The following is a 26343-nucleotide window of genomic DNA, read 5'->3' as shown; positions in this document are numbered from 1 at the left end:
TGGTTAAAATGTGCGATTTCAATGCATTTTCGGCCTTAAAGCGGCCGCCATTTGGCTATCGTTAATGAGATCATGAAACAAATGCACATACATATTTGTGACATGATGTACCTTGTGTGTGTGTGAAGTTTGAACTCGATCAATCCAGGCATGTCTCAGACAAGGATCCAGAACTGAATTCTTTAAAACAAAATGGCCGCCAGTCGGCCATTTCAAACCCTATTATGTTTAATGTATGTACCAAATTTGAACAAAATCCGTCCATGCATAACTGAGATCCGGGTCCGGAATGGTGAAAAATGTGATTTTGATGCATTTTCGGCCTTAAAATGGCTGCTATTCGGCTATTGTTAATCGGATCATGAAAAAAATGCATGTGCATATGTCCCATATAATGTGTGATGTATGAGTGAAGTTTGAACTTAATCGGTCCATGCATGTTCGAGATACAGGTGATCACGGACGCACACAGAGCAAAACATAAGTAGTCCGAAAACGGGGACTAATAAAAACTTCTTGTTTGTTTTTTTCGCCCTCTCACATTAGTTTTGAGGTCTCCAGAGGATGTCATCCATATAATTGAATCAGTGTGGCCCAAGACTTGATCTTAAAACATTTCAGTTAGATTAAAAGTTTTCCAAAGTAAAAGTTGAAACACTTCCATAATCAGTGGTCCATCATTTTATCTCAAGTTTTATTAATCTTGTAAAAGACATTGATAATCTTACAAAAATATATAAACAGTAACATCTGCATCCCATTTTTTACAATACAGAACAGTGAATAACAATACATGATTGCATAGTCTTAGTAATTATACATTTGATTGACACGACATATTAAACACATCACCTGTCTTTTTTGACTTCCTCTGTGGTTTCACATTTGTTATCAACTTTCTCATCAGTATTTTTACTTTTATCTGTTTCATCAGGTTTATGTCCTTTAATTTTTTTTATGACAGAGATTATTTTTGCTTTGATACCAGTGGGTTTTTTGTTAGGATCAACAGGTGCAAAACTCCTTGTAGTTAAATTGTGAAGTGATCCAAATGCTATAGCTACCACGGTACATGCCAAACATATCACGTTGTACGGCATGCTGAAATCAGGGGTTGGTAGCTGGATTAGTAGAATCTCAGAGTATAATCTAATGAAGAAGTCTTTCTGGTTTGATGAACCAAATAAGCTATAGAGGGAAAAAGAGTGTGGATAGATATCATTATACATGTAATAAATGAGAATGATAATAAAATTATTATGTGCTACTGTGTTGCAAGAAGAATGTTCTTTGATTACAGCTGAACACGCGGAAAGGTTCATATCATGCAACATTACATGCATGTTATTTTATAAATATATAACATCATTGTCATTTTAAAAGTTCTTCTCTGACTTTGCAGTACTCAAATTGTAGTCATATTGAGATAAGTGCTGTTTAGCAAATACAACAACTATGGTATTCACAAGATATCTTGGTCAGAAAGTGTTATCGGTAGTACACAGCTTAGCATTAAGATAGATTAAGGTATAATCAAGTCCATTGTAACACACACAGGAAACTGACGTCTTTCTACTCAATGAAACAAGTCAGGGGATGTCCTGTTCTGTTCTTTACTGGACTTGACTCACTATCTCTCTTTCAAGTCTTACCTTGGGAATAATCTGGAATCTGTTTGTCCTGAAAATGTGTTATTTCCATGCTGCAGAATAGTACTTACAACTGCAGAACTGAAGATAAGCAGAATTTACAATTACATTTTGAATGTATCACCAAATTTGACTTGAGTTACATAATCTGCAATGTATTTGTTTATATCATGATGGTCCAGAGTTTTCAACATGTAATACCTGATATGAAATCCAATATTAGCATCAGGTGGATGTTCTGTCCATTTCAAAAATGCTCTATCAAAATCAATACCAATAGTTGTGACTGAATCTGGTGGTAATGTCAATACCATCTCCAGCATGTAACCCCGGGTACGATCTTGCCCTGGTATATACTTCATCCAGTCTGTAACATGGAATATATTTCATTAATAGTGATTTATACAACTTTTGATATTTTGAGTAATAAGTGTACTGTAATAAATGCAAGAGTGATGATATTTGCAATATATCCGCCTTGCCAGTAACATTATCAAGCAGTGCTGTAAATTTGGTTGTGATCGAGTTTTCAGCATCTTAAGATTTGGTCATCACATCACCAAATTGCATGCCGAATACTTTGTTCGACAATTATACAAATTATACTATAAAATTAATAATTAATGTGAAGCATTTTCCATTAGGATTAGTTTGATATGCACACCATACAAGTTTTTGTGTGTATCGCCATTAGGATTAGTTTGATATGCACACCATACAAGTTTTTGTGTGTATCTCCATTAGGTTCCTTCCTTTCGAATTTATAGGATGTGTATTTTACAAATGTTACGTCTGCGTCTGTCCAAGCAAACATCGAACATGACATAATTCCTTGGTTAATTGCATGCTCCGGCCCAAAGAAGAATTCAAACAGCAATGCATATTAGGATATATTGCAGTGAACACAAATAATCATGGTACAATGCATCAGCTTTCAATCAATACAACTCACAAACTCTTTAATTTGCAAGTTTCAACTAACTTTTTCATATATTTCACATTCTAAAAACATATTTTACAGACACTTTATTCGTCTCATGGGACCCATATCAAACAACTAACGTGGTGTGAACTGTGATGATTAAAAAGATTATTCCTACCTCCACTAAAAATCAAAGAAAGCTTAGAAAGAACTCCCATGTGCTGAGAGTATTGGAGACACATTAAATATAATTCGAAATTACTTAGCTGAAAACTAATTATGCAAATCAGAAAATTAATATGACCAGATTTGAGTGTAAAACTAATGAGTTCTGCGCAATGTAACAGAAAATCTATGTCTCCAAGTTTAATTGAAATGTGATTAGAACCAAAAAATTATGAATTATTATGCTTATTAGGGAATTAATATGAACAGATTTTTACCCAAAACTAATTAGGTTTGTACATTGTCCTAGAGCATCTTTATACTAAGTTTCATTGAAATGGAATAATTAGTACCGTGAAAACTCCAAAATTTCGACCCCTCTAAAAATTCGACCGCCTATTTATTTGCCGATTTCTGTGTTTTATTTACCTACAAATTTTCGACTCCACTAAAAATTGCCGACTCATTCTTATTCGAAAATTGCGACCAGTTTTAGTTTTCCCCCAAACGAAAAAAAAACCGATGTGAGCGTTCAAACGGGACCTTCCTCGAAGGCATGAATCCGGGTTTCTGATTGACTGAGAGATTTTTATTTTATTGGTAACGAAAATATATTCTAAATAAACGAAGTTTCAAATAAAAACGAACACAAAAATCTTGGCATGCTGCGTTTCTGAATTGTTGATTATTACTGTACTCAGTAGTGATTATAATAATGTACACAAAATAAATTTGTTGAATGGTTATGAAATAGAAATAAAAGTCAACTTAGTTTCATCGTAAGCGAATGATTCCGGTCTCGTATAAACGTTTGATGCTGTAGGATATCCGCCATGTTCTCTTAGGTCAAATAGGTCAAATCGCTAATTAACCAATCAAAAAGCTGGATGATGCCAACGTGTTCAAATTACCATAGCTTATTTAAATATGTTAATGTTATTGAACGCAATGCGGAAGAAATTGGTGTTGTAGTACGATATTTTGGCTTGGATTTTGATGCGAAAACGGCATGATTTTTTTAAATAAAAAAATTAGTTGTTTTTAAAAAATAAACTGGTCATCTGAAGAATAATTTAACATTGTTCACAGTGATAACAGCTCATTCTCGAAAGGAAGCTTACCCGCTCACGCTAGTCACGATAAAAATCATACACGTGTACTCTTGAATAGACAAACGTCAATGACTACGGTAAAACTTAGACTCTATTTTAGCCGGCAGGATTGATTGAAATGTCCGAAAAATGACGCCAAAATACACCTTAAAAGTCCCATTTTATTTTCTTAAATCCCATTTTATTTTTTAATCCAAGGGCGAATTTACGGCAGAATTTGGTCCCTCAAATAAGGGACACGTGAGCTTTGATTCTAACCGGATACATTGCACTGGGTCGGGGAGATAGTTTGCTAAACTTCCATGCATCTTTTGTCCAATGGGTACCTGTACTTCGAACATTCGCAAGTTTTTCTAGGTAGTGCGAGACAGCTTTGTCTTTTGACCTATTAGTTTTGTGCTGACCTCTTCTCCGCGTCTTGATGTTTTGTTTTGCTTGTCATAATACTCACTGATTGATGACTTTGTTTAGATTTTGAGTTACAACTCGGCCACGACCTTTGCTTTTACCGTGAAACATGAGGAAGTTTACGTCAATTGACGGACATTGCATTTTTTAAAAACTAATGAAGCACACTGTCTATCATCCCCATTTTTTCATTTGCTGATTTCTATTCTGAAAAATTCGACCGTCCGAAAATGCACCTTAATTTTGACTATAAAAACACGTCACATATCGAACACCAATTATTTAAAACCGGTCAAAATTTTGGAGTTTTTACGGTACTTTAGATATCAGTGTGAAAGCTTAAAATTGGTTAATTATGCAAATTAGGCAATTAATATGTACAGATTTTAACCCACAATTATTCAGGTCTGTCTATTGTCCTACAGCATCCATGTACATTCATTGATATGTGATGTATAGTACCTGAGATAGTGTGAAAGTTGGTTAATTATGCAAATTAGGTGATTAATATGCACAAATATTTACCGGAAACTAATTGGGTCTGCATAATTCTAGATTCATTGAAATGTGATGATTAGTACTTTAGATATCAGTAGAAAAGCTGAAAATTAATTATGCAAATTAGGTAATTAATATGCACAATTATTTACCCTAAAACTAATCAGGTCTCTGCATAGTCCTAAAGGATCTATGTACCAAGTTTCATTGAAATGCGATGATTAGTACTTGAGATACCTGTGGAAAAGCTGAAAATTAACTAATTATGCAAATTAGGTGATTAATATGCACAAATATTTATCGAAAACAATCAATCTCTGCATAGTCCTTGAGTATGTAAGTACCAAGTTTCATTGAAATGTAATGCTAACTACTTATATCAAATGCTGAAAATTAATTAATTATGCAAATTAGGTAATTAATATGTACTGATATTACCTTAAAAACTATCAGGTCTGTGCAGTGTCGTATGACATCTATGTACCAAGTTTCATTGAAATGTGATGATTAGTACTTGAGATATCAGTGGAAAAACCGAAAATTGACTAATCATTATGCAAATTAGGTAATTAGTATCCACGGATTATTACCAAAAACTAATCAAAACCTAGCATTAGTTCAGAGCATCTATGTACCAAGTTTCATCAAAATCCAATGAGTGGTTGTTTAGATATCAGTGGAACAGTCATGGAACCACTAAAAAATAGCTAATTATCATGCAAATTAGGTAATTAATATGCACGGATTTTTACCAAAAATTAATCAAATCTGCGCATATGTTCAGAGCATCTATGTACCAAGTTTCATCAAAATCCAATGAGTGGTTCTTTAGATATCAGTGGAACAGTCATAGAACAGCTAAAAATTAGCTAATTATCATGCAAATTAGGTAATTAACGAGCATGGATTTTTACCAAAACCTAATCAAATCTGCGCATTGGCCCAGAGCATCTATGCACCAAGTTTCATCAAAAACCGATGTATGGTTCTTGAGATAGCAGTGGAACAGTCGGACACACATACACACACACACACATACACACATACACACATACACACATACACACACACATACAGACACACTAACTGCAAAGACTCCCATTTTGTGCTTCGCACATGGGAGTCAAAAATACTACCGTATTTGTCTTCAGTTAAGCGCCACCTTCAATTAGGCGCCAGTGCCACAAAAACTTCGTATTTTACACCTCAATTAAGCGCCAGACAAAGTTGAAATTTTGGCACGTAATGATCGTGAATTGGGCGCCGGCGGATCGACTACCGGTTACCGGTTCGTAGCGATGGACGCGATCGCGGAAGTCCCTCGCTGTTACTGTACGAATGGCTTTTATGTAAAAAAAATTGGTTTTGTTTCTAACAATTTTTAAGAAATCGATCTATAATCTCTTGAAACATGTCTTTTTAGTCTACTGTAGAAAATATCAGCGTGGTTTTTAATTTCGCAGTAAGTCCATAAAAACGAAATTAAAACAACGCGAAAATGTTCTGTTTCAAATGCGCTGTTGTCACAGTAAACAGTGTTAAATTATTCTTTAAATGCTCAGTTTACTTTCCAAAAATAACTAATTTCTTGATTTGAAAAAAAAATCATGCCGTTTTTCCCACCAAAATCAAAGCCAAAATATCGCAAACATCGGCAAATCACTTCCGCATTGCGTTCATACATTATTTAAATGAGCTATGGTAATTTGATCACGTTGGCATCATCCAGCATTTTGATTGGTTAATTAACGACTTGACCTATCAGGTCAAAAAACGCGTTCCAGGTCAAGTCCTAGACAGGAAGCATGGCAGACATCGAATCGCGCCGAGCGTTTACATGCGACCAGAATCATTCGCTTACGATGAAATTAAGTTGAATTTTACTTGCATTTTATTTTTTGTACGTTATTATAACTACTACTGAGTAATAATCGTAACCGTGGAATGCAGCATGACCGGATTTTGCTACCGTGATCATTGACTACTAAGCGTTGAATTTGTGTTTGTTTTATTTTTCTGTTGATTGTACGGCAAACTGTGAATGTTTTCTAAAGAATATTTTTTGTATAACTTTCTAAACTGTCTGAAAACGGGTCATTTACTCAGTATTTAAAATAAAGGCTACAGTGACTAAGCGTCAGACTGTAATGTAAAATATTGTCAATAATCTATCACCAGAATGGAGCAAAAACAATGGCTTGTAACACAATTACCGGTACTAGAACTTGAAGTGCTTGAAATAAGCGCCATTTGAAAGAAAGTTGCTCAAATTTAACCACAAATAAGCGCCACCATGACATGAAAGTGTAACAAAGTGGCGCCTAATTGAAGACAAATACGGTAAAATCATCACAAACTAATTATTTGTAGTTTTTAATAAAATTATACATAGTGATTGGTAAGAACAATTTAATTTATCTCCTGGCCATTTTGAAACATGAATGTATATAGGACAGCTGTGTAGTCACAGAACCTAGGATAACTCGGTAGTAGGTTTTTCTTTTACCTGGTTTTATTGGTTTGTTGTTTGTAGTTATCTTGAGTGTATGCAAATATAATCTAATATACCATGGTACTGTATCTAAATATATAACAGACTGTGACTTCTCAGTGTCATGATTAAATAGTAAGCATGTTATACCGCCTTTATCTTGTCCGTAACCAGTAATAAAACGATGTACATGAATTTGTGGTGGATGATTAACATCTGAAAAAAAAAAAGATAAATAAAACATTTTATTATTCAGATAAAAACAGCAATACTTTCTACAGTTGTCAACACACTTACACTATAATATCAATGTTCCACAAAGAATTCCTATTGGGATGGAAAGATATATAAAGTTAATTCAACTATACTGTATCAGGAGAACAAATGTACATTCATTTGCAGCAAGTGAAAGTCACATTTCTATGAATTGACAGTGTAATGTTATTGAATCCATCTAAAATAGTCTTGATAAACCTACTATTACAGTCAAACCTGTGTTAACGACCACCTGTGCAGAGCGGCCACCTGCTAATAGCGACCACCTTAGTACACGTTAAAGACACTGGATATAGCGACCACCCTATTGTAGACCTATTCACACTTTAACCTTTGTATAACGACCACCAACATGTCCATCAGACGGTCTCAGCAAAAAGACAATAGCTACTTGTGAATTGCTAACAGAAAAGTGGCCATAAGTTACGTTCAGATTACCGAGTACGCAATCTTTAGGGCTAATAGACAGGGGTGACAATTGCAACTTGAATTGTGAAGTTGCGAAAAAGTTGAATATCATCTGAATGTAACGTCTAAAGACTGGAAAGATTTTAACAACAAATTAAAACAGTTTTATTCAAAGTTGAAAATGAAAAACTAGCTTGTTTCCGATCGGTACTACCCCCGGTATACTATCGATCCCCAGCCGGCCAGCGGCACTTCTGTGGACTGTCTCGCACATGAAGAGCAAATTCCTCCCGTCTCGAAAACAAGAAAAATGAACCAGTTTAATTAAATGAGAGATGTTTTATTTAGCTTGTCGACATGAAATACCCGAACAAAATAATAAAACATTCGTTTATTTCGTTCTCATCGCGGAATTGCAAAATCCGACCTATTTTGACCGCCATGTTGTTTGTTGTTGATCGTTATAAATTATGCTAATGAAGCCACAGCTAGCGCATGGGCAAAACGTATTGTTACTGAGGGGTCATCTCGGGGTTATTCTCAACGAAAAATGTTTTCTATGTTGATCCTCTTTTTTTATAAACGGTAATATCAATAATTCGCAATCGAGGAAATTCGTTTCGTTTGGGCAGTTTTGACACGTCGATGCTTACAACAAATTACTGTAAAATTGCGAGTACGATCATCGTGTTTCATTTCCGGTTCGTTTGACTTTCTGATTCAACACCGAGAGTTGGAGCAATCGTTACGAGTTTGGTAAATTTTGTTTATTACCAATGCTTCTTCATTTTTAATGCTTGTTTGTTTGTTTTTTCAAACACGGCAACTTTGCCTGTGCATTTTATCACAGTGTACCATCGACAATACTAACGATGCGACTGATTACCGCCTGTGATGGAATATGACTGGGGAATAAGACTGCATGGCGAGAGTGTGAAAGACAGAGCTAAAACGCCAATGTGGCCGATCGTTGACAATCGTTCTTATGCATTAAATACACCAATGAGTCCATGGGCAGAATCACTTGGTTCCAGTGAATTTACATGATATAATTTGTAGTAAAAAAGTAAAGCTGTGTAATTATCCAGATGAAAATGAGTGACTTATTAAAAAAGACCTATTCATTGTAGGTTTGTTTTTATGTTTTGCTTATGATCTCCCTTAAAATTCCCGCCCTAATTAATATTCATGATTAAATGAATAAATTAGGCCACCTCCATATAAAGACCACCTGTCTATAAAGGACAGTTCGGCTCAGTCCACTGACTGTCCTTTATAGACAGGTTTGACTATATTAGTTAGCCTTTATCAATCTCTGGGGCAGCTAAAGGTTACTTACCATAGCAGTGTTTATTCTTCCATTTCATTGCTAACATGAGTTGATTTGAGCTATCCCAATTATTCAGATCATACACACCATACGTACTTGTTCCACCACCTCTAGTCACAACCCTCGTATCAGTTGGCTCAGGAGTCAGCTGGACCAAATTGGAAGTCTACAACAACAATATGACTGACATATTTAACACAAGTCATCGTCATTGACATAGTCCCTGTCATGTTTTTAGTGACTTTGTCAAACAATGAAAAGCATAGTCAGATATATGTTTAAATATTGGGATAGTATTTAGCTTATTACCACGATGCTTGATCAATAATCAACATGCACACTGGTGCCATCAAGTTCACATTACTTTCACTGATCATGCACAATGTGGTGCCATCAAGTTCACATTACTTTCACTGATCATGCACAATGTGGTGCCATCAAGTTCACATTACTTTCACTGATCATGCACACTGTGGAGCCATCAAGTTCACATTACTTTCACTGATCATGCACAATGTGGTGCCATCAAGTTTACATTACTTTCACTGATCATGCACAATGTGGTGCCATCAAGTTTACATTACTTTCACTGATCATGCACAATGTGGTGCCATCAAGTTTACATTACTTTCACTGAACATGCACAATGTGGTGCCATCAAGTTTACATTACTTTCACTGATCATGCACACTGTGGAGCCATCAAGTTCACATTACTTTCACTGATCATGCACAATGTGGTGCCATCAAGTTTACATTACTTTCACTGATCATGCACACTGGTACCATCAAGTTCACATTACTTTCACTGATCATGCACAATGTGGTGCCATCAAGTTTACATTACTTTCACTGATCATGCACACTGGTACCATCAAGTTCACATTACTTTCACTGATCATGCACAATGTGGTGCCATCAAGTTTACATTACTTTCACTGATCATGCACACTGGTACCATCAAGTTCACATTACTTTCACTGATCATGCACAATGTGGTGCCATCAAGTTTACATTACTTTCACTGATCATGCACACTGGTACCATCAAGTTCACATTACTTTCACTGATCATGCACAATGTGGTGCCATCAAGTTTACATTACTTTCACTGATCATGCACACTGGTACCATCAAGTTCACATTACTTTCACTGATCATGCACAATGTGGTGCCATCAAGTTTACATTACTTTCACTGATCATGCACACTGGTACCATCAAGTTCACATTACTTTCACTGATCATGCACAATGTGGTGCCATCAAGTTTACATTACTTTCACTGATCATGCACACTGGTACCATCAAGTTCACATTACTTTCACTGATCATGCACAATGTGGTGCCATCAAGTTTACATTACTTTCACTGATCATGCACACTGGTACCATCAAGTTCACATTACTTTCACTGATCATGCACAATGTGGTGCCATCAAGTTTACATTACTTTCACTGATCATGCACACTGGTACCATCAAGTTTACATTACTTTCACTGATCATGCACACTGGTACCATCAAGTTCACATTACTTTCACTGATCATGCACACTGGTACCATCAAGTTCACATTACTTTCACTGATCATGCACAATGTGGTGCCATCAAGTTCACATTACTTTCACTGACTGTTAAATTATGTTTCATAGAACACTGATGCTTGATCAACCATCAACATGCACAATGTTTTGCCATCAGGCGTGCCTAAAAAACAGTTGATGACATGTTTGAATTTTGCAATTCTATTCGTTTATCATAAAAATGGACACCATTTCACAAAATTTCATGGAAATCCCAAAAAATTAAAAACAACATTTAACGCATTATATCTTGCTTTTGTACAAAATTTAAACCACATCTGTAAAAATCACCTTTGTAAAATGGGCAGAAGACTCATAAAAAAAAAAAATGGCCATCATCATGCATCAGTAACCCACCATGACTGATGTCAATTCCAAGTTTAAATGAAATTGGTCTAGGCATGTTTGAGAAACAGTTGATGACATGTCCAAATGTTGATTTTTGGTGTTTTTTTGGAACTAAAATAGCCAACAGTCAGTCAAAGGTCAACCAAATAAAAAATCGATGTGCACAGGTCTCACATTATGACTCGTCTTTGTACAAGCTTTGAAGAAAATTTGTCCAGGCAGATCTGAGAAATGACGACGGACACACGAATGAACGGAAGACAAAACATAAGTCCCCATTTCGAACCAAGTCAGATGGGGGCTAATAATCTTGATCTACAGTAATGATGTATTTGAGGTTAACATGCTGCCATACTTGAAAAAGCGAGACAATGCACACATGCATAGTGATTCACAAACAATAGCCACAGAGGGCGCCATAAATGAATATTAGTGTCAAGGCTGAATGCTCCATGGGAAATTCCATTGTGTGCCAATGGAAAAGCCGATCAGCACTCATTCCAAAACACATCAGCACTTGTTCTAACGTTCAATCGACGTGTTCAAGGTTAATGATGCCAACCCACGTTCAAACACTTTCTTTTGTTTATGTTGGATGTGACGGAAATAGAATCCTGTCATTGAAACGTTTGCATGGAGCAAAATGTCTTTCAATGTCAATTCAGGCTATAATCTCTCAAATTATTACTACAAGCAGAAAAAAGATGTATGATAATAGGGTTGACACGAGAATACTGCAAAGTATGCACTCGGGCAGTACTGGGTCACATCAACCTCTGCTATGTGTCAGTCGATTTGATCACCATACTGCCATTGTGCATACTTGAGCGATATTCTCTTGATAACCTCATAATAATATTCTTACTTTGTTAGAACTAATATCCACATAAATATTACTTGTTGAGGCCATGGGACATGCCCCTCTTGCACCTCTACCAAATAGCTTCTTCAGAGACCAGTCTTGTTTTCCATACTCTCGAATTGGCTGATCAAACACCACAGACAGTGACTGACTTAGTTCTAAAGCTGGAATGGTGCATGATGGGTTGGCACATACAGGTCTAACATGTACCTCCAGTGAGTGATAGTTTGCATTGTAAAGCTGCATGGCATTCAATAATGTTGAGAGGCCAGCCTAAAAAAAAACAATCATAAGCAAATAAAATGAATTTAATTTTTACATGTAGTATTATTTACATTAGTTGAAAAATATATTGACAAAAATGTAACAAAATATAATTTTATTATGTGAACTAGGTAAATGATACAATAGGGCCACTGAGGTGCAATTGCAGCATCATTAGGTCTGAAAGAAAAAACATTAACTGTTGGCGCTGTTTTTTCCCCATTCATTCCTGCTATCCCGCTATGTGACACATCATGCAATGTCATTGTACAAAATACCACATGAATTCATGGTAAATGGATATTTAGAAAAAAAAGAAAGAAACCACAACCTGCTCTTACTTTTGAATCACAAGGTAACAGTTTCTTCCATGGTGTCAAGTTTTCAGTACACACATTTTCTCTTGGTAAAGTAGCATATCTTAGATAAGTTGAATTGATAGAATATTTATCTATAACAAAAAAAAAATGTATTCATATTATTCATACATTTCCAGTTATACTGTGATAACAAATCCAACCTTTAACCAGATAATAAAGTTAAGCATTTACCTGTAGCAATACCCTGTGGTCTGAATGAGAGTTGTGGTTTGACAGTGACAGTGCCATCTATAAAGTTTAAAGATGCACAAAATAATCCAGATAGGACATTGACCAATTCCTTCCAAGTTTGCTCAATACTGGTGATGAATAAGAACAACATCTATTACAGTATACATAAATAAGGTATACTATGGATTTATGAGATACGGGTATGTAACTTGTTCAATGTATTTAAGATATTGATTTTAGCTAGTGTGAATACCCTAACCCAAAATTGGTATATTTTTGAAATTATTAATGCAAATAAGCCTGTGAAAGAAATGGATAATGTCAGCAGAGTTCTCCTCAGGGCATTATAGACTTGGGGTTGCAAACCATTAAATTTAAGATAAACAATAGAACAAATTTAGTATAACAATGAATACAAAAAAAGTCATTGTTATGCAAATTGGCCAATACTATATGGAGAACACTGGTTAGTCTCATGTTTTTTTGCTAGTGTCCTTATTTATTAGCATAATTCCAGTTATCATCATCAGTTGATTCAATTTGAAACATTTAGTTTCAGACCTGTAAATAAATAATTACAGCACATAGTGTGGAATCAGTGTGGCATTCCACTTATCGAAAGATGACAATATTTCCTCCCTTTGTGCATACTTTGCACATATAATTTATAATGATAACTGACATTATTCTTTATCTCATACTCTAATACATGCTACATTGAGTTACCAAATAAGGAGTGGGGTCATTTCCATTTTGAATGGTTAGTAATATCCATGCTGGTTTATAGGATGTGCCACAGACTTTGAACAACATGGCTAAAGTGTGGCTTTATTTTAATCCCCACAATTAATATTCTCATAATTTACAAAGTTACTACACTTAGACAAAAGACAGTCAAAAAACATTTGCTAAAAAGACAGTAGATAGTCTAGGTTGTTGCAGGCCTTTGGGCATAGTTTACTATCTTGCAACAATCCCACAAAAATGATATGATCAGATAGCAAAAATGACTGCGATAGCACTAAAGTCTGAACAAATATGCTATATTGATAGATTCTAAAAACTTGTTTCCATGTTTATAAAAAACTAAGTGGAATAAACAGTTCTCATGCTATAACAACACACACAAATATGACGCAAACAAGTAAAACATTTACAACCTTGCCCAATAAGAATCTAAATATTATATAACAAATAAGTGTTTAATCACACTGGTGATTATCTGACATGAGAATAGAAATTAAATGAATGCTTAATATATAAATGTGTATATTAACATTTTGTACCTTTAATAACAGTACATATGCTACTTTAATCTCAAGGTCCCAATGACAACACAACACAACAACGAGGACAGACATTTTCCATTTATATACCCTAACCTTCATCTATGATAACACAAGCAACATAAAACGAAATGCAGACTTGTTTAAAGCTTGCATATTTCTTACTAACACCTTACTTACTCTACAGTACTCTCTTGAAACCATACCCATAATTGTGCACCTGGTGGAGCAGATGACACTGGATAACCCCATTTTTCATGTCTCCAGTATCCTTGAGTCAGTGATAAGTGAAGCTCTTGTACAGAATATTTGTTGATAATTTGCCCCAGAGACTTTGGAAAGAAATTGTAGTGCGCAACTGGAAATAGAAAATAAAAAGAAGTAAGAGTTAATACAGAGCCTAGAGGGTGTATGTTTGAGCTACAAAATGACAGAGGACCAATCAACATTCATTCAAAATATTGTAAATATATTATTGCTATTTCAACAGATACTTACATAAAATAGTTGTCTCAAATGTGGCACTTCCACAATGTTCTTGAGAACTAATATTTTTAATGTGTTGGTACATTTCAAATAAACTAAGTCTACAGTTTGTCTACAATGACTTGATACAGTCGAGCAAATTAACCAATTACCGGTAAAATAGTTGGAATAGCATTTTTATTCCAAGTTCTGTTGAAAACATTAAATATTATCTTAAAGTAAAGGTTATAACTTTTAAAACTGTAGGAATAAAGCCAACAACAACATTAAAATATTCTTGTATTTAATCCTATTAAACTACATAAACTGTGTGCAGGAAAATAATTGGTCCTGTGTACATGGACACTGTAATAAGGTCAATGAAAACAAGCATTCATAGACCTGTACACAGAGTTAGGGAGTAATTTACTGTCATTGCCGTTTTATATACATCAGCACAACAACATTGCTATATACATCAGCAGTATTGCTTCTCAATAAATCAAGCTAAAACAAAATATAACAAGAAATTTACCACTCTCTGTTTCCACAGAGATTGGTAATGACCCATCTGTCACCATTCAGATCAAGGTCATGACCAGGTCATGACATCACTAAAAACCCTAGCATTACAATCTAAGCTAATTGTTTATTGTGAGCATGCTCAGTTATTCTCTCAGTGGTGTTGGAAGAGATAATTTTGGATGAAAATCATGAAAAAGACCCACTTAGGATTTTCAGATCTGGAAAAAAAATTACGTGCATATTCGGCAGAGACTTATTCATCATCATGCCAAGTTCCATCGATATCTGCTGCAGAATTTCTGAGAAAATGTTAGAGAAGTCACAGACGGAAACCAGAAATAAGAAACTATACTCCCCTTTTCAGGTTGCGCCTGAAACGGAGACTAATAACAACGTATCTATATCCCAAGACTAAACCCTGGTACGTTCCATTATCATTTCATGGACAGCTAACTGGTTGAATGCAATGTGTTTGCAAAATAAACATTTTGACCTGAAATGGTACCATGGCAGATTAAATTGCAAATTGCAGATCACATGGATTTTTTCACAAACTGTTGTGAATGTACACCCAGCTAAATTATCACATACAGACTAAATATACTTGCTGTAACATATGTATGTGCTCAATACCTTATGGTTGAATATTAAAAAACAGGATGCGAACAACTCTGGAAAAGTCTATGTGCCTTTATTACTTTTATCAATTACATGTTTCTGGCAAACAATTTCTTGCTTTTACTCCAATGTGTAATCTGTATTGTGCTTCTGCAGTTCAAAAAGTCTACTAGTGATTTGCAATATTTTGTTTCAGCTTGATTAATTGATAAGCAATATTGTTCGATGTATAGCAATATTGTTCATTGACGCTGCAGGTCGGCGTCCTATTTACACCGATCTGACGCAAATCGCGCAAGGTGTGCTGGGAGTTTGTTCAAAACTTTGACTGTGTCGAAGTTGATCGTCAATTATCACGTATTTTACTGATATATTAAATCTTTTCAGGGGCCTGTTTACTAAATAATGATAAATGAAACTTAGAAATATTGTGAGAACAAACTGGCCCCAAAATTGCACAAATATTGTTTACGCTGCTAGTGTCTGGATCGGAAGGCGCTTCACGCATGATTTTATTGTGTTCAAGGACAGTCTATTTTCAAACTAGTTGAAACCGGAAATTACTCACAAATTTGATTATCACTATTATGTGTTGTTTTCTGTTGTTTCTAAGATTGAATTATTTATGACATTAATATTTCACTCACTAAACAATATTTCACTTAAAAGCTAACTTAAATTGGAACAAATATTATCAAGTTCCGTGTATAAACACTAGTGTAAAGAGAAGGAGCGCTATTTTAGCAAAAAACGGCTAGTAAGACGTCATATGACACAGGTCTGTGCTGAGACAGGGCTTCCTGTGACGACACAACGAATATTGTTAGCAAAACAGCAATGTAAATGACAACATTGCCCAGTAGATCATTCTTGCTATGACATTAATGGTACTTAATTAAATAATTAACAAGAATTCTCATATTATATTATATCTGCAGTAGTACAGATTAAATAGACAAGATGTATTTCAAAATATTGTTTTTTATTAAATCTAATTTTCGTTATTACATATATAATGGATAATGTTTACTTACACGTGCTTGGATCATGAACGTCAACGTCCCAAGTTGTTGTAAACTGGAAGTGTGAATAAACATGACCAGACGGTAATGGTCGTATAAACAATTCTTCATCAAACTTGTCTGGATTTGAAAGCCCTTCGGGTGCCATGAGAACTAGACAGATTATCACAAGACACACTCTCACGTTCACCTGTTCAGCCATTTTGAGGTATCTAAACTCCCACAATGCACTGCACTTTGTTTTACTTCCTTTCTTGAAGTCTGTTTCGATTTATTTATTTTTGCTTGTCCAGTTCTGGAACATTTCTTGGAGAACAATTACAATCTTCATGTATTTAGTATAAAAGACATTTTTATCAATTTTTCATCATTTTATTCAAATTTGCCGGTTTTTGACATGCGCAGTGATTAAGTTGGCACATGTACAAAGATGGCGGCGGTGACTCTGTTATTGTGATCATCTGGTTCTTTTTTTATGCCACTCTCCGCCACTGACGGTCCTACTGTTCGCCGTTTCTTTTAACGTATAGCAGAAGAATTATATGTGGGCTACGGTTATTCGGTGTTAGCTAGTATTTAATTTCTCTGAGAAACTGTTTTAACGGCAAAGCTTTCCGCAGCCATTTTTAAATCTGCCCATTTATATAGGAAGGAAGGAGAATGGAGCAATGAACGGTTCATAAACAAAAGCGGTGATGGAGTGGCAGCTGATTCGACTTCAAGTCTGATCCCTGCACCACATATCGTTGAAATTCCACTGAGGGAGTTATTGGAAGACGGTATCAAGAGAGTGAAAACCCACACATTTCAGTTGATTGTCCTCGGCCAGTTGCAGTTGTATTGATGTTGTTTGAACCCATTGGCTCGATACTGCAGTCATCGTTTTTGCTGTCGACTGACGACGCATTGAAGAACCGAGCCACCGAAAGTGTGAAAATTGTTAGTGATTGTATGCCACTAAATATTGACCAGGTCTATATGGATCCAATGTGTACAGTATGAGTGCTGATAGGCCGAAGAGACAAATTGTCCAAAAGACTTTGGTAAGCATTCAAGCTTTCGTTTTCTTTGAGAGACAGCGTCGGTTCAAGTTTGATGGCTTCTATTGACAGCGCGAAATTTCTTTACACATTAACGTTAACGAGGCGCGCAGATCGATCATTTCATGAAGGACGTTTTTATAGTTTCATCTCGCCCGTTATATGTATTAGGTTTGCTGTTGATTAAACATTTCTTTTTCCGTGATTATTCGTTTGATGCGAGCTGCGATGTGATGCATCACAGTTCCAGACCTACAGATTAGTCTCTATTTCTGGCTCATGACATGTCTGCAAGTTCAGTGCAGTTCAAGGTCGAGTTATAAAAATATCTGAAATACTGTTTTGTTCAGGTGTTAAATTAGAAACAGAGTCTGTCAAGAATGTTATTCAATTCAATGTAAATTTGTTTCTTTCCATAAAACTTGCTAATTACAATAAGTTCTATGTGCATTTAAAATGGATTTATTGAATGTAACATACACAGCTTGTGACCTCATATTATTTGTTTTTTTAATTAATCAGCCTGATTTGACATACTGCAAAACTGTTTGTTTTTATGTGTATTGTTTGTTTTTGTATTAACTCACTAAATACACATTCTATTCACAGCTCTGAGAAATAACTTTGTCAATATTCAAACTGCTTCTGGCAACTTTTATTATTGTGATAAATATTTGCTTCATAAATAAATTAATTAATTTAAAATTTGTTTATTATTTTAGTCAACTAATACTAGTTTTTTAATGTATAAAAATCTGAAAAAAAAACACAAATTTGGTTTGCCCTGCTAAAGGACAAAAAATGCAGCTATTTTAAAAAATATCAGCACCTAGAATAATGTCAGAAAATATATTGCAGAATATGAGCCAGTCTATTATTTATTAGCTACACTATAATTTAATTAATAATTATAAAGCTCTGTTGTTTTCTTTCAAGTTATACCCGATATGTCACTTGTAGATTATTTTTCTTCACACAGTTATTTTTATTTATTTTTTTATTTAATGATGATGTGTTCAATTCTACAAAGTTAGTCACTTAATCCTCGGCCTTTATTGAAGATTAGTGCAGGTTCCATTGTAATGAAAGACTAGTACATTGGACTAATTTAGGCTCAACCAACTATTAAACAAGAACAGAATAATACCATCATATATTACACATACTATCCTGACAGACTGTTATCTGAATTATGAATAGCTTCAATCTTACTTGTCTCCTCAAAATTGCTTGCATTTGTATAACTCTAATATATTTTTTTAATTTTAATTGTATCATTGAAATCATCTATATCAGTTTGATTTGAATATCAATTTAATTCACATTTTTTACTAAGTCAGATTAAAGAGTTACGTCTCCAAAACAGTTCCTAATCTTGTCCCAAAAATATTTTGTACTATTAAGGTGTGAAGATGACACTTCATAAATAATGTGCAAATTATGATTGTCTAAATATCATAATCTTATATTATTTCTGGTATTGGTCTTATGGGTCCCTTAAATTGAAAAAATTGGAATAAAATGAATCACTAGACTTAACTATATAAAAACAATTTGGCGTAATCTATATTGTATGTAGAGGGTAAAAAAAATCCTGTAAAAAATGAACAGTGAGTGGTACCTCCATGATTTAGTGGTGTAATCTCAATGACCATTCCTTTCAATTACCTCATTGAAGGCCACACATGCCCCATATGTTATGAGCAGCAAACATCACAATTGGTGTCACTGTGTTAAACAACAGACACTGAAGAGATTATGTTGAGTGGCAACGTGCAATGTACCCTAAAGATTTTAAAAATTGTCTGCTCCACTGAAAAATCAATATTATAATTGATCTATCCATGTTAATCCATGTGATACCATGTTGTATTTACAAGTGATCTTATATTTCGACTAAGTTTGTAGAACACCTCATAGTTGGTGGGATAATTGTGATATTGCATATCATATGCTAAATTTAAATCTCGCCATGCAATTTTGTTGATAATGCCTTCTTTTGTTGTTTAGTAAGTTTTATTTAAAACAATTTTGGGAAGTGTTTTCGCTGAAAAAAATAACTGTCTGTGGTCTGAATATAAGTTGTCACACTTGTTTACATTTTGCGCGTATACATGTGCGTAGTGAACTGGTTGGCAAGATCCAGTTGTTGGAGATAAAATAGCAATTTTGTTAGCTGCTGTTATTAAATATACATGTATGTATATCTATTAATAAAACAACTTAGGAGCAATGTTGTCACAGCAAAAATGTAAACAAATGTCATCAGAGTGCGACTGTGTATACCGGTACTGAAATGAAGGTTTGGGTGATACAAAGTTAGAAAATGTGTTTTTGTTGTTCAATTTTCAACTTCCACAAACTGTCTTGATTTCTACTTGTTTACTCATTCTTGGTTGTCTGTGGTTGAATAATAAGATTTTACTGAAGGAACAAAGACCACACGTTCCATGTATGATAATAGTAATTACATAAATAATAAAGGTATAGCTATATAGTATATATCAAAATAAGCTTTATTGATCCAGCATACAATAAATATGATTTTAAGTTTATATGTGCTGTTAGAGATGTGATTTCTAATAGAGTAAATATAATCTAAATACTGTACTATGCTCACTACCATGAAATTGTGTCTGGTAAATTTCCCTGAGCTACTGTCATGGATGATTTATAAACAGTATGAGCAGTGCTGATAATCTGCTTCAATGACTTATTGTTTTTGAAACCTACCCACTAACTAAATGGAAACTCATTTTTTATTGCCAATATGTTAAGATAACCCCTCAAAGACTGATTTGGAAGATTCACACAGACAATTTTCTCTGTTTCTATCTTTTACTGTATCTTTCGTATGAGGTTATAGAATTTATGCATCACAAATGTTTTTTTGTGTGATTTTGATTCTGTTTTAGAGTATGATTCTAGCTTTGGTTGACTACTGGTATATTTTGTCTAATATAGATTGTGAGGTCTTTGTTTGCAGATAAAGTGGCTTAGCACTGCCTGCAGCAAATCACCCAACCAAAGGGAGGATGTTTTAGCCATGGTTTTCCTAAAAAACTATAGTGGCTGATTTTGATCGATTGATCACACTATCTATAAAAGTTGATCATGTTTATCTCACCATTTTGCAGACTTTGAGGTAAATAAATACCCATAATTAATGAATAAATGCGTGATAATGCTGTTTGTGTCCCATGCTTTGTACCGGACATAGACATCAGCATACCAACAAATTCAGTATGTTGCACTTTATCATTCCAATTAACGTATTTCCGAAAAGGGAACCCATAGAATGTTTAGTTCTAAATTATCTAAGATATTGTGAGAATTTTACTGGAACAGCACTCATTTTTGTTAAAATTATTTTCTCCAAAGTTTCACTGTCAATAAAATAAAAAGGTCAAGGAAGATGTGAATACATTTCAATACACAAGTCTTTTGAGGAGTCTTTGTATGATCGTTGCAGGCTCATCCAGTTTTTTTAAAAAGCAATCATAACAATTATAATGTCCATAACTGGCTGTGTTAGACAGGTGGTTGCTCTATATACAGTGTATTTTACATGTAAATCCGATCAGGACTGGTTGATTGTGGCTGCTATAGGCAGGCAGTCGCTCTTTCAAGGTGGCCATTAACTTAGTTTTGACTGTATATTGACACAACCAATAATAATAATAATAATAATAACTTTATTACACAACTGCACCATCAGTGGGTGCTGTATGGTAAGGATACAGATCAGAAAAAACAAACACAAATAGATGTTTATTTGTGTCGTCCAATTTTATCAAGACTATTTTATATTACTTACCATCATGTCTAACAAAACAATTGATAGCATGTGTTCTTTTCAAAATATATCTTTCCTGACACAATAAAACTGTATCAGTAACTCATATCTTGAAGGCATGAGTTATCTTGACTCAATAATGACTTTTTGTTATCAAAATGTTTAGTTGTAAATTTAACTGATATATTATTTTAGCTAATGTTCTTGAAATTTGTTAATTTCAATGTATAAAAATGAAAAACAAAATCATATGAATTCTTCAAATCCCTTTTCATCACACTGACTAATTTCCATAATTATTATTGATAATGTTTAAGAGGTAAGATGCAGATAGTGGAATAATTCAGACAAGTACATTAAAAACGGAACATTTGTTGGATCAAATGGAATAGAAACAAATTGCCATTCTGCACTTAGTCTACATTAGTATTTTATTGAAAAAGTCCCTCGATATAAAGGTAGATAGCACAACAATATCTCCAAATTGTCACATTATTAGTTATATATATAATTTAGTTAGCAGTATTTGAATTGAATATAAATGTATACATGTATTATTCTGGGCATTGAATTGATCAGTTTGATAAACCTGAATTAATATAATGTTTTATGATTGGATGTGACTTTATATTGAAATCCAAATTGCTTTCTGTGTAGGTTAATATGAATAGAAATAGTAATTGCTGCTATTGTCACTAGTCTTTGAATGCCATGCCTTGCAACATTTTTACAGCTCACATACAGTTAAAGCATAGACTTCTAGAGTCTATGGTTAAAAGACTGTAAATTGTACCGGGGCAGCATAATCTTCATTGTTTGTGTACTTGTCTTTTGTTTTCCATTAAATTCAACCCTATTCATGCCAAGTCTTTGAAAATTGTGTTGATTTCCAGACCATGTAAACTCAACAATACACGTACGTCTGGCTGCTAAATCCTTGAAAACTGTTGCCACTAACAACTGATAATAAACCTTAACAAATATAACATGTTTTGGGTGTTTGTAATCGTGACAATTTTCAAACTATTAATGGTAATTAAACTTCCAGGCATTTTCAGGAAGGGTTCTACCAGGCAGCTGGTGACCCATTGATTACTGTACTAATGTGTCACTGGATCTTAAATAAAAGCTGAATCAGCCCACTGATTAGTAACCATGATCAACTCGATTTTGCACCATCCGATAATGTGATGATTAACCAGACATTACCCATTCTTGTTTTCACATAATAATGAGGTATTTTCACCTTGCTGACCTAACAAATAACCCCTGATAATGATTATGGTATATCTCCCGTCAGAAACAACTGTTTCTGTCCAGACTTAATGGTGGCGACCCAATCCCTGCATCAATGATAGCCTAGTAACATGGCATATGTTAACATGATGCAATCCCAAACCCTCGTGGTTCAATAAATTGCAAGAACATACATACTCATGAAACATTTGAAATAAAACAAATTCAACATCCTGCCATATCAGTGAGGTTTTGTTTCCACACATAACACTCCCTGATAGCCATATTGAATTTATATGGAACTGTGCACATTTTTGTTGAAAATGAGTAAAACTAGATTACAAAAACCCTCCAAAAATATTAAAAACTAATCAAAATCAAGCATTTCTTTCACTCCAGATCTGGATCTTTGTTGTGTGTGGATTCAAACTTGGTAATTAAAAATGGACATTGTGGACTTTGATGTATGCCATTTTGTTTTTTAGACCAGTTTCACCATGGCCAACTGGGGGCCATTTTGTTTTGATTAATGCTGTTCTTCCAGAGCCATATCTGTAATGCAATTTCTTGTTTAGTCTGGGAAGGAACTTAGTAAACTCACATTTATGAAGTAATATACTTCATATCATTGTTTCTGTATAATCTCTTAAAATACTGAATCTCCATTATCCCACACTGTTTGACATTTATTGTGCAAGTCTCCACTCTATTTGCTAAATGGAGTAAAAAAAAATAGTAGTAAAAAGGGCAGTCAAGAAGGCAAATCAATACCCTCCCAGTGTTGTGCCAAGGTTTGAAAAAAGTGGGGACCAATGTCCCCATGACCTCCCAAAAATGGGGCCAGTTTGTCAAGAATTGGGTCAACACAAGTCAAACATAGAACTGATTATATTACATCATAACATGTAGTTTTATTTCCAGTTTTTCGTTACAATAACAACATTACAGTTAACTGGCAAACTAAAAGAAGATGGTTAAAGTGGTTACAACTGACAGTACCGGTAGTGGTCGTTAACGTTTGTTACTTAGTAATAACATGTTCAAAGATGTTCATGTGAAACAAAAACATTTATTCAACTTGTGTGGAATATCTTTCTGTCTTTAGATTTTCTCCAATGTTGTAATGCTGCATTAGAGTCAAATGTTTCAATTGGGTCACCTTCAAGTTTGACTATTAGCAAGTCATCAACTCTTGCAGAAGACAGCCTATTTCTAGCAGCTGTTTTAATCTGGTTCTGGGCACTGAAACCACTTTCACAATCAGTAGTATGGATTGGGCAGTTAAAGCCAATGAGGCCAGAGTTACCAAATTTGGAAAATCATCTTTATGATACTTGTTGATCATTCCCCACAAATCAGCCATTTTGTCTCTTGGATAACCAGCTTTGACTACTAATGGCTTCACAAGGACCACTCTTTTCTTGTAGTTTCTGCATCAATTATTGGTTCAACTGTCACAGGAGTCTGGCCATTCAGAGGTTTGGACACCTTCGGCATTCCATACTGGCAGACAAGTGTTTCTAAATGTTCATTACCCCATGTTTCAAGGTCTTTTCGAGAACAGAATGATATTGGCCACAGTCCAAGCACACCAAAAGCATTGCATTAACAAATTTTCCCCTGATTGAATCAATGTTCTGTTTACCCTGTATGATATGGTTACCTTTGAAAGTAAGTCTCCCCTTTTCAGATTTCAGATGCTCACTCTGTAGCTGATAAGGTAAGTGTCATGTTCTACTTCAGAAGATTTCATCCTATTTAGAGCTGTTTTGCAGTGATCTACTGACACTTGCACTAATCTAACATCAAGGTCAGATTTTTGAAAAAACAAGGCACAATTCTGAGACTATTGGTAATATGTCCATGAGCAGGTAAGTTGTAGCTACAAAATCGGACTTGGACATCTTACTGCCATAACCTTTAGATTTAGCATCTTTGTCAGTGGTAAAAAATGTAATGAGTGAGTCTAAACACCTATACACAGTTTTTACAGCAAGATAGACAGACAACTATATCACTTCATGAACCTCTTTATTTTTTAAATTGGGTTCTTAAGCAAATTTTGAATATCTGTTAATCTTGTTGTACGATTTGATGACGCCTTTAAAAAGTAGAAAATCCCAGTCATTATTCGCTGGTATTCAACCAAGTAGGGAACCTCATCAGCTGCCTGAGATGTTACCAATAACAATACAGTGGTAATTTAACATCATTGGGTTTTCTCTTAACATGTAGCCAGTTACACTCTGTCTTTTCGCTGTCATCACGGTGGCCCCGTCTGTACCAAGGCCCATTATCTTGGTTGGTGGAAGCTGTTTTTCTTGTATAACACCAGACAATTCTTCGTGAATGGCTTTACCTGTTCCACTTTTTACTTCCAAATTACATAGAAAATGTATTGATGGTTTGAAGGAGTCTGGCTTTAAAATTCTACTATAGACAACCAGTTTTTTTTTTAATACCAATATCTGTGGTCTCATCACATAAGACACTAACAAATGGCGACTTTAACAGTCTATTATCAAGTCCTTTTCGGATAACAGTGGCAAAAGACTCTAGCATTTCACATGCTGCTTTGTTGGAAGCATAAGTAACATTTTTTCCTGTTCTGAGTCCTGTCACATGTGGACATTCAAGTTGCTCAAGCAGGTTAAGGAGGCTATCATATTAGTTAATTGCTAGCCAAAACACTACACGTATAGCAACCAACAGGCTATTTTCTTTTTCAGTGTGAACATTTTTTACCGCCTTCAGAAAGTCGGAAATTAATCTGACATCATTGCTGCTTTGTGATCGTTACATTCTGCATGGCGAGTAAGTGTGCTTGTTCGGAAATTAGCATTCTCTTTGGTCATAGTGTTCTGTTTATTATGCTTGATACACACTTTGCAGGTCATTGCATTCTTGGAAGCTTCATATTGTAGCCATTTAAAATCTCCTAGCCACTTTTCTTGAAAATGTCGGACCTGCCTAGAAGTTTGCATTCCCGCGAAAAAACGGTTCACCCCCCATGTCATCTTCCCGCTCTTGTGATGTACTAGTAGAATCATGTACCGTAGTTTTTGAAGACTGTGATGTTTCCGGTGGAGATAAAGACGCATCTTCCACAGGAGTGGATTTTTCCGACTCATCTAACCCAATCTCGTCATTCGATTTGCTTTTTTTTTGAGCTGATGGTCCGAAAAAGCTCAATATTGTTCTACCCTTTCGTTTTAAACCCATCGTGTGCAGACATCTTGCTTTCAGTTACCGACACAATAAAACGGAGGGGGGATTGGTTGAGGGCGTAGGCTTCGCCAATGAAAATCAATTTCACAGTTGAGGGTAGGCTGACTGCGCTGGACATCGATGTGACAGCAAGCGTAAATTTTAGTATGCGAACTGAGTGAATCAAAATCAATTTCACAGTCGGGGCGTGCACTAATTGAGTAGTCACTATGTCAACTGTGACTGATAGCGTTATTCTAGTCGTGATTTTAGCCAATGAAAATT

At 34.9% G+C, this 26343-nt stretch overlaps 2 protein-coding genes across 3 annotated transcripts in view; one reads left to right on the top strand and one right to left on the bottom strand.

The window, feature by feature from the left end:
• Window positions 1-666: 666 nt before the first annotated feature.
• On the bottom strand, window positions 667-16987 carry LOC100374276 (GPI-anchor transamidase component PIGT-like). The gene is made up of 10 exons (XM_002736103.3): window positions 16792-16987; window positions 14330-14507; window positions 12864-12991; window positions 12654-12763; window positions 12052-12321; window positions 9269-9425; window positions 7261-7461; window positions 1851-2016; window positions 1653-1730; window positions 667-1188 (listed from the first exon to the last, which is right to left on the bottom strand). The coding sequence occupies exons 1-10, from the start codon at window positions 16979-16981 to the stop codon at window positions 849-851; spliced, it is 1818 nt and encodes a 605-aa protein (XP_002736149.2). The 5' UTR covers window positions 16982-16987; the 3' UTR covers window positions 667-848.
• A 204-nt stretch (window positions 16988-17191) lies between these two features.
• LOC102803404 (protein Jumonji-like) overlaps window positions 17192-26343 on the top strand; it is a 57557-nt gene continuing 48405 nt past the window's right edge. For both annotated transcript variants that reach the window (XM_085500333.1, XM_085500332.1), the window contains exon 1: window positions 17192-17822. In XM_085500333.1, the coding sequence (XP_085356459.1) occupies window positions 17778-17822 (45 nt within the window). In that variant the 5' untranslated portion in view covers window positions 17192-17777. The remainder of the gene's footprint in view (window positions 17823-26343) is intronic.

The sequence above is a fragment of the Saccoglossus kowalevskii genome, chromosome 6, assembly GCF_978046115.1.
Source record: "Saccoglossus kowalevskii chromosome 6, keSacKowa6.1, whole genome shotgun sequence".
Lineage (NCBI taxonomy): Eukaryota > Metazoa > Hemichordata > Enteropneusta > Harrimaniidae > Saccoglossus > Saccoglossus kowalevskii.
This window is presented reverse-complemented; position numbering and strand designations above follow the sequence as displayed.

What these genes read in the sequence shown, in the direction of transcription:
- LOC100374276 (XM_002736103.3), bottom strand. Translation starts at nt 16,981, where the DNA reads ATGGCTGAACAGGTGAACGTGAGAGTGTGTCTTGTGATAATCTGTCTA. An exon ending in TTTCAAGAGAGTACTGTAGA is followed by an intron (nt 12,992 to 14,329) that starts GTAAGTAAGGTG and finishes ATTCATCACCAG; the next exon opens with TATTGAGCAAACTTGGAAGG. An exon ending in TGGATATTAGTTCTAACAAA is followed by an intron (nt 9,426 to 12,051) that starts GTAAGAATATTA and finishes TTGTTGTTGTAG; the next exon opens with ACTTCCAATTTGGTCCAGCT.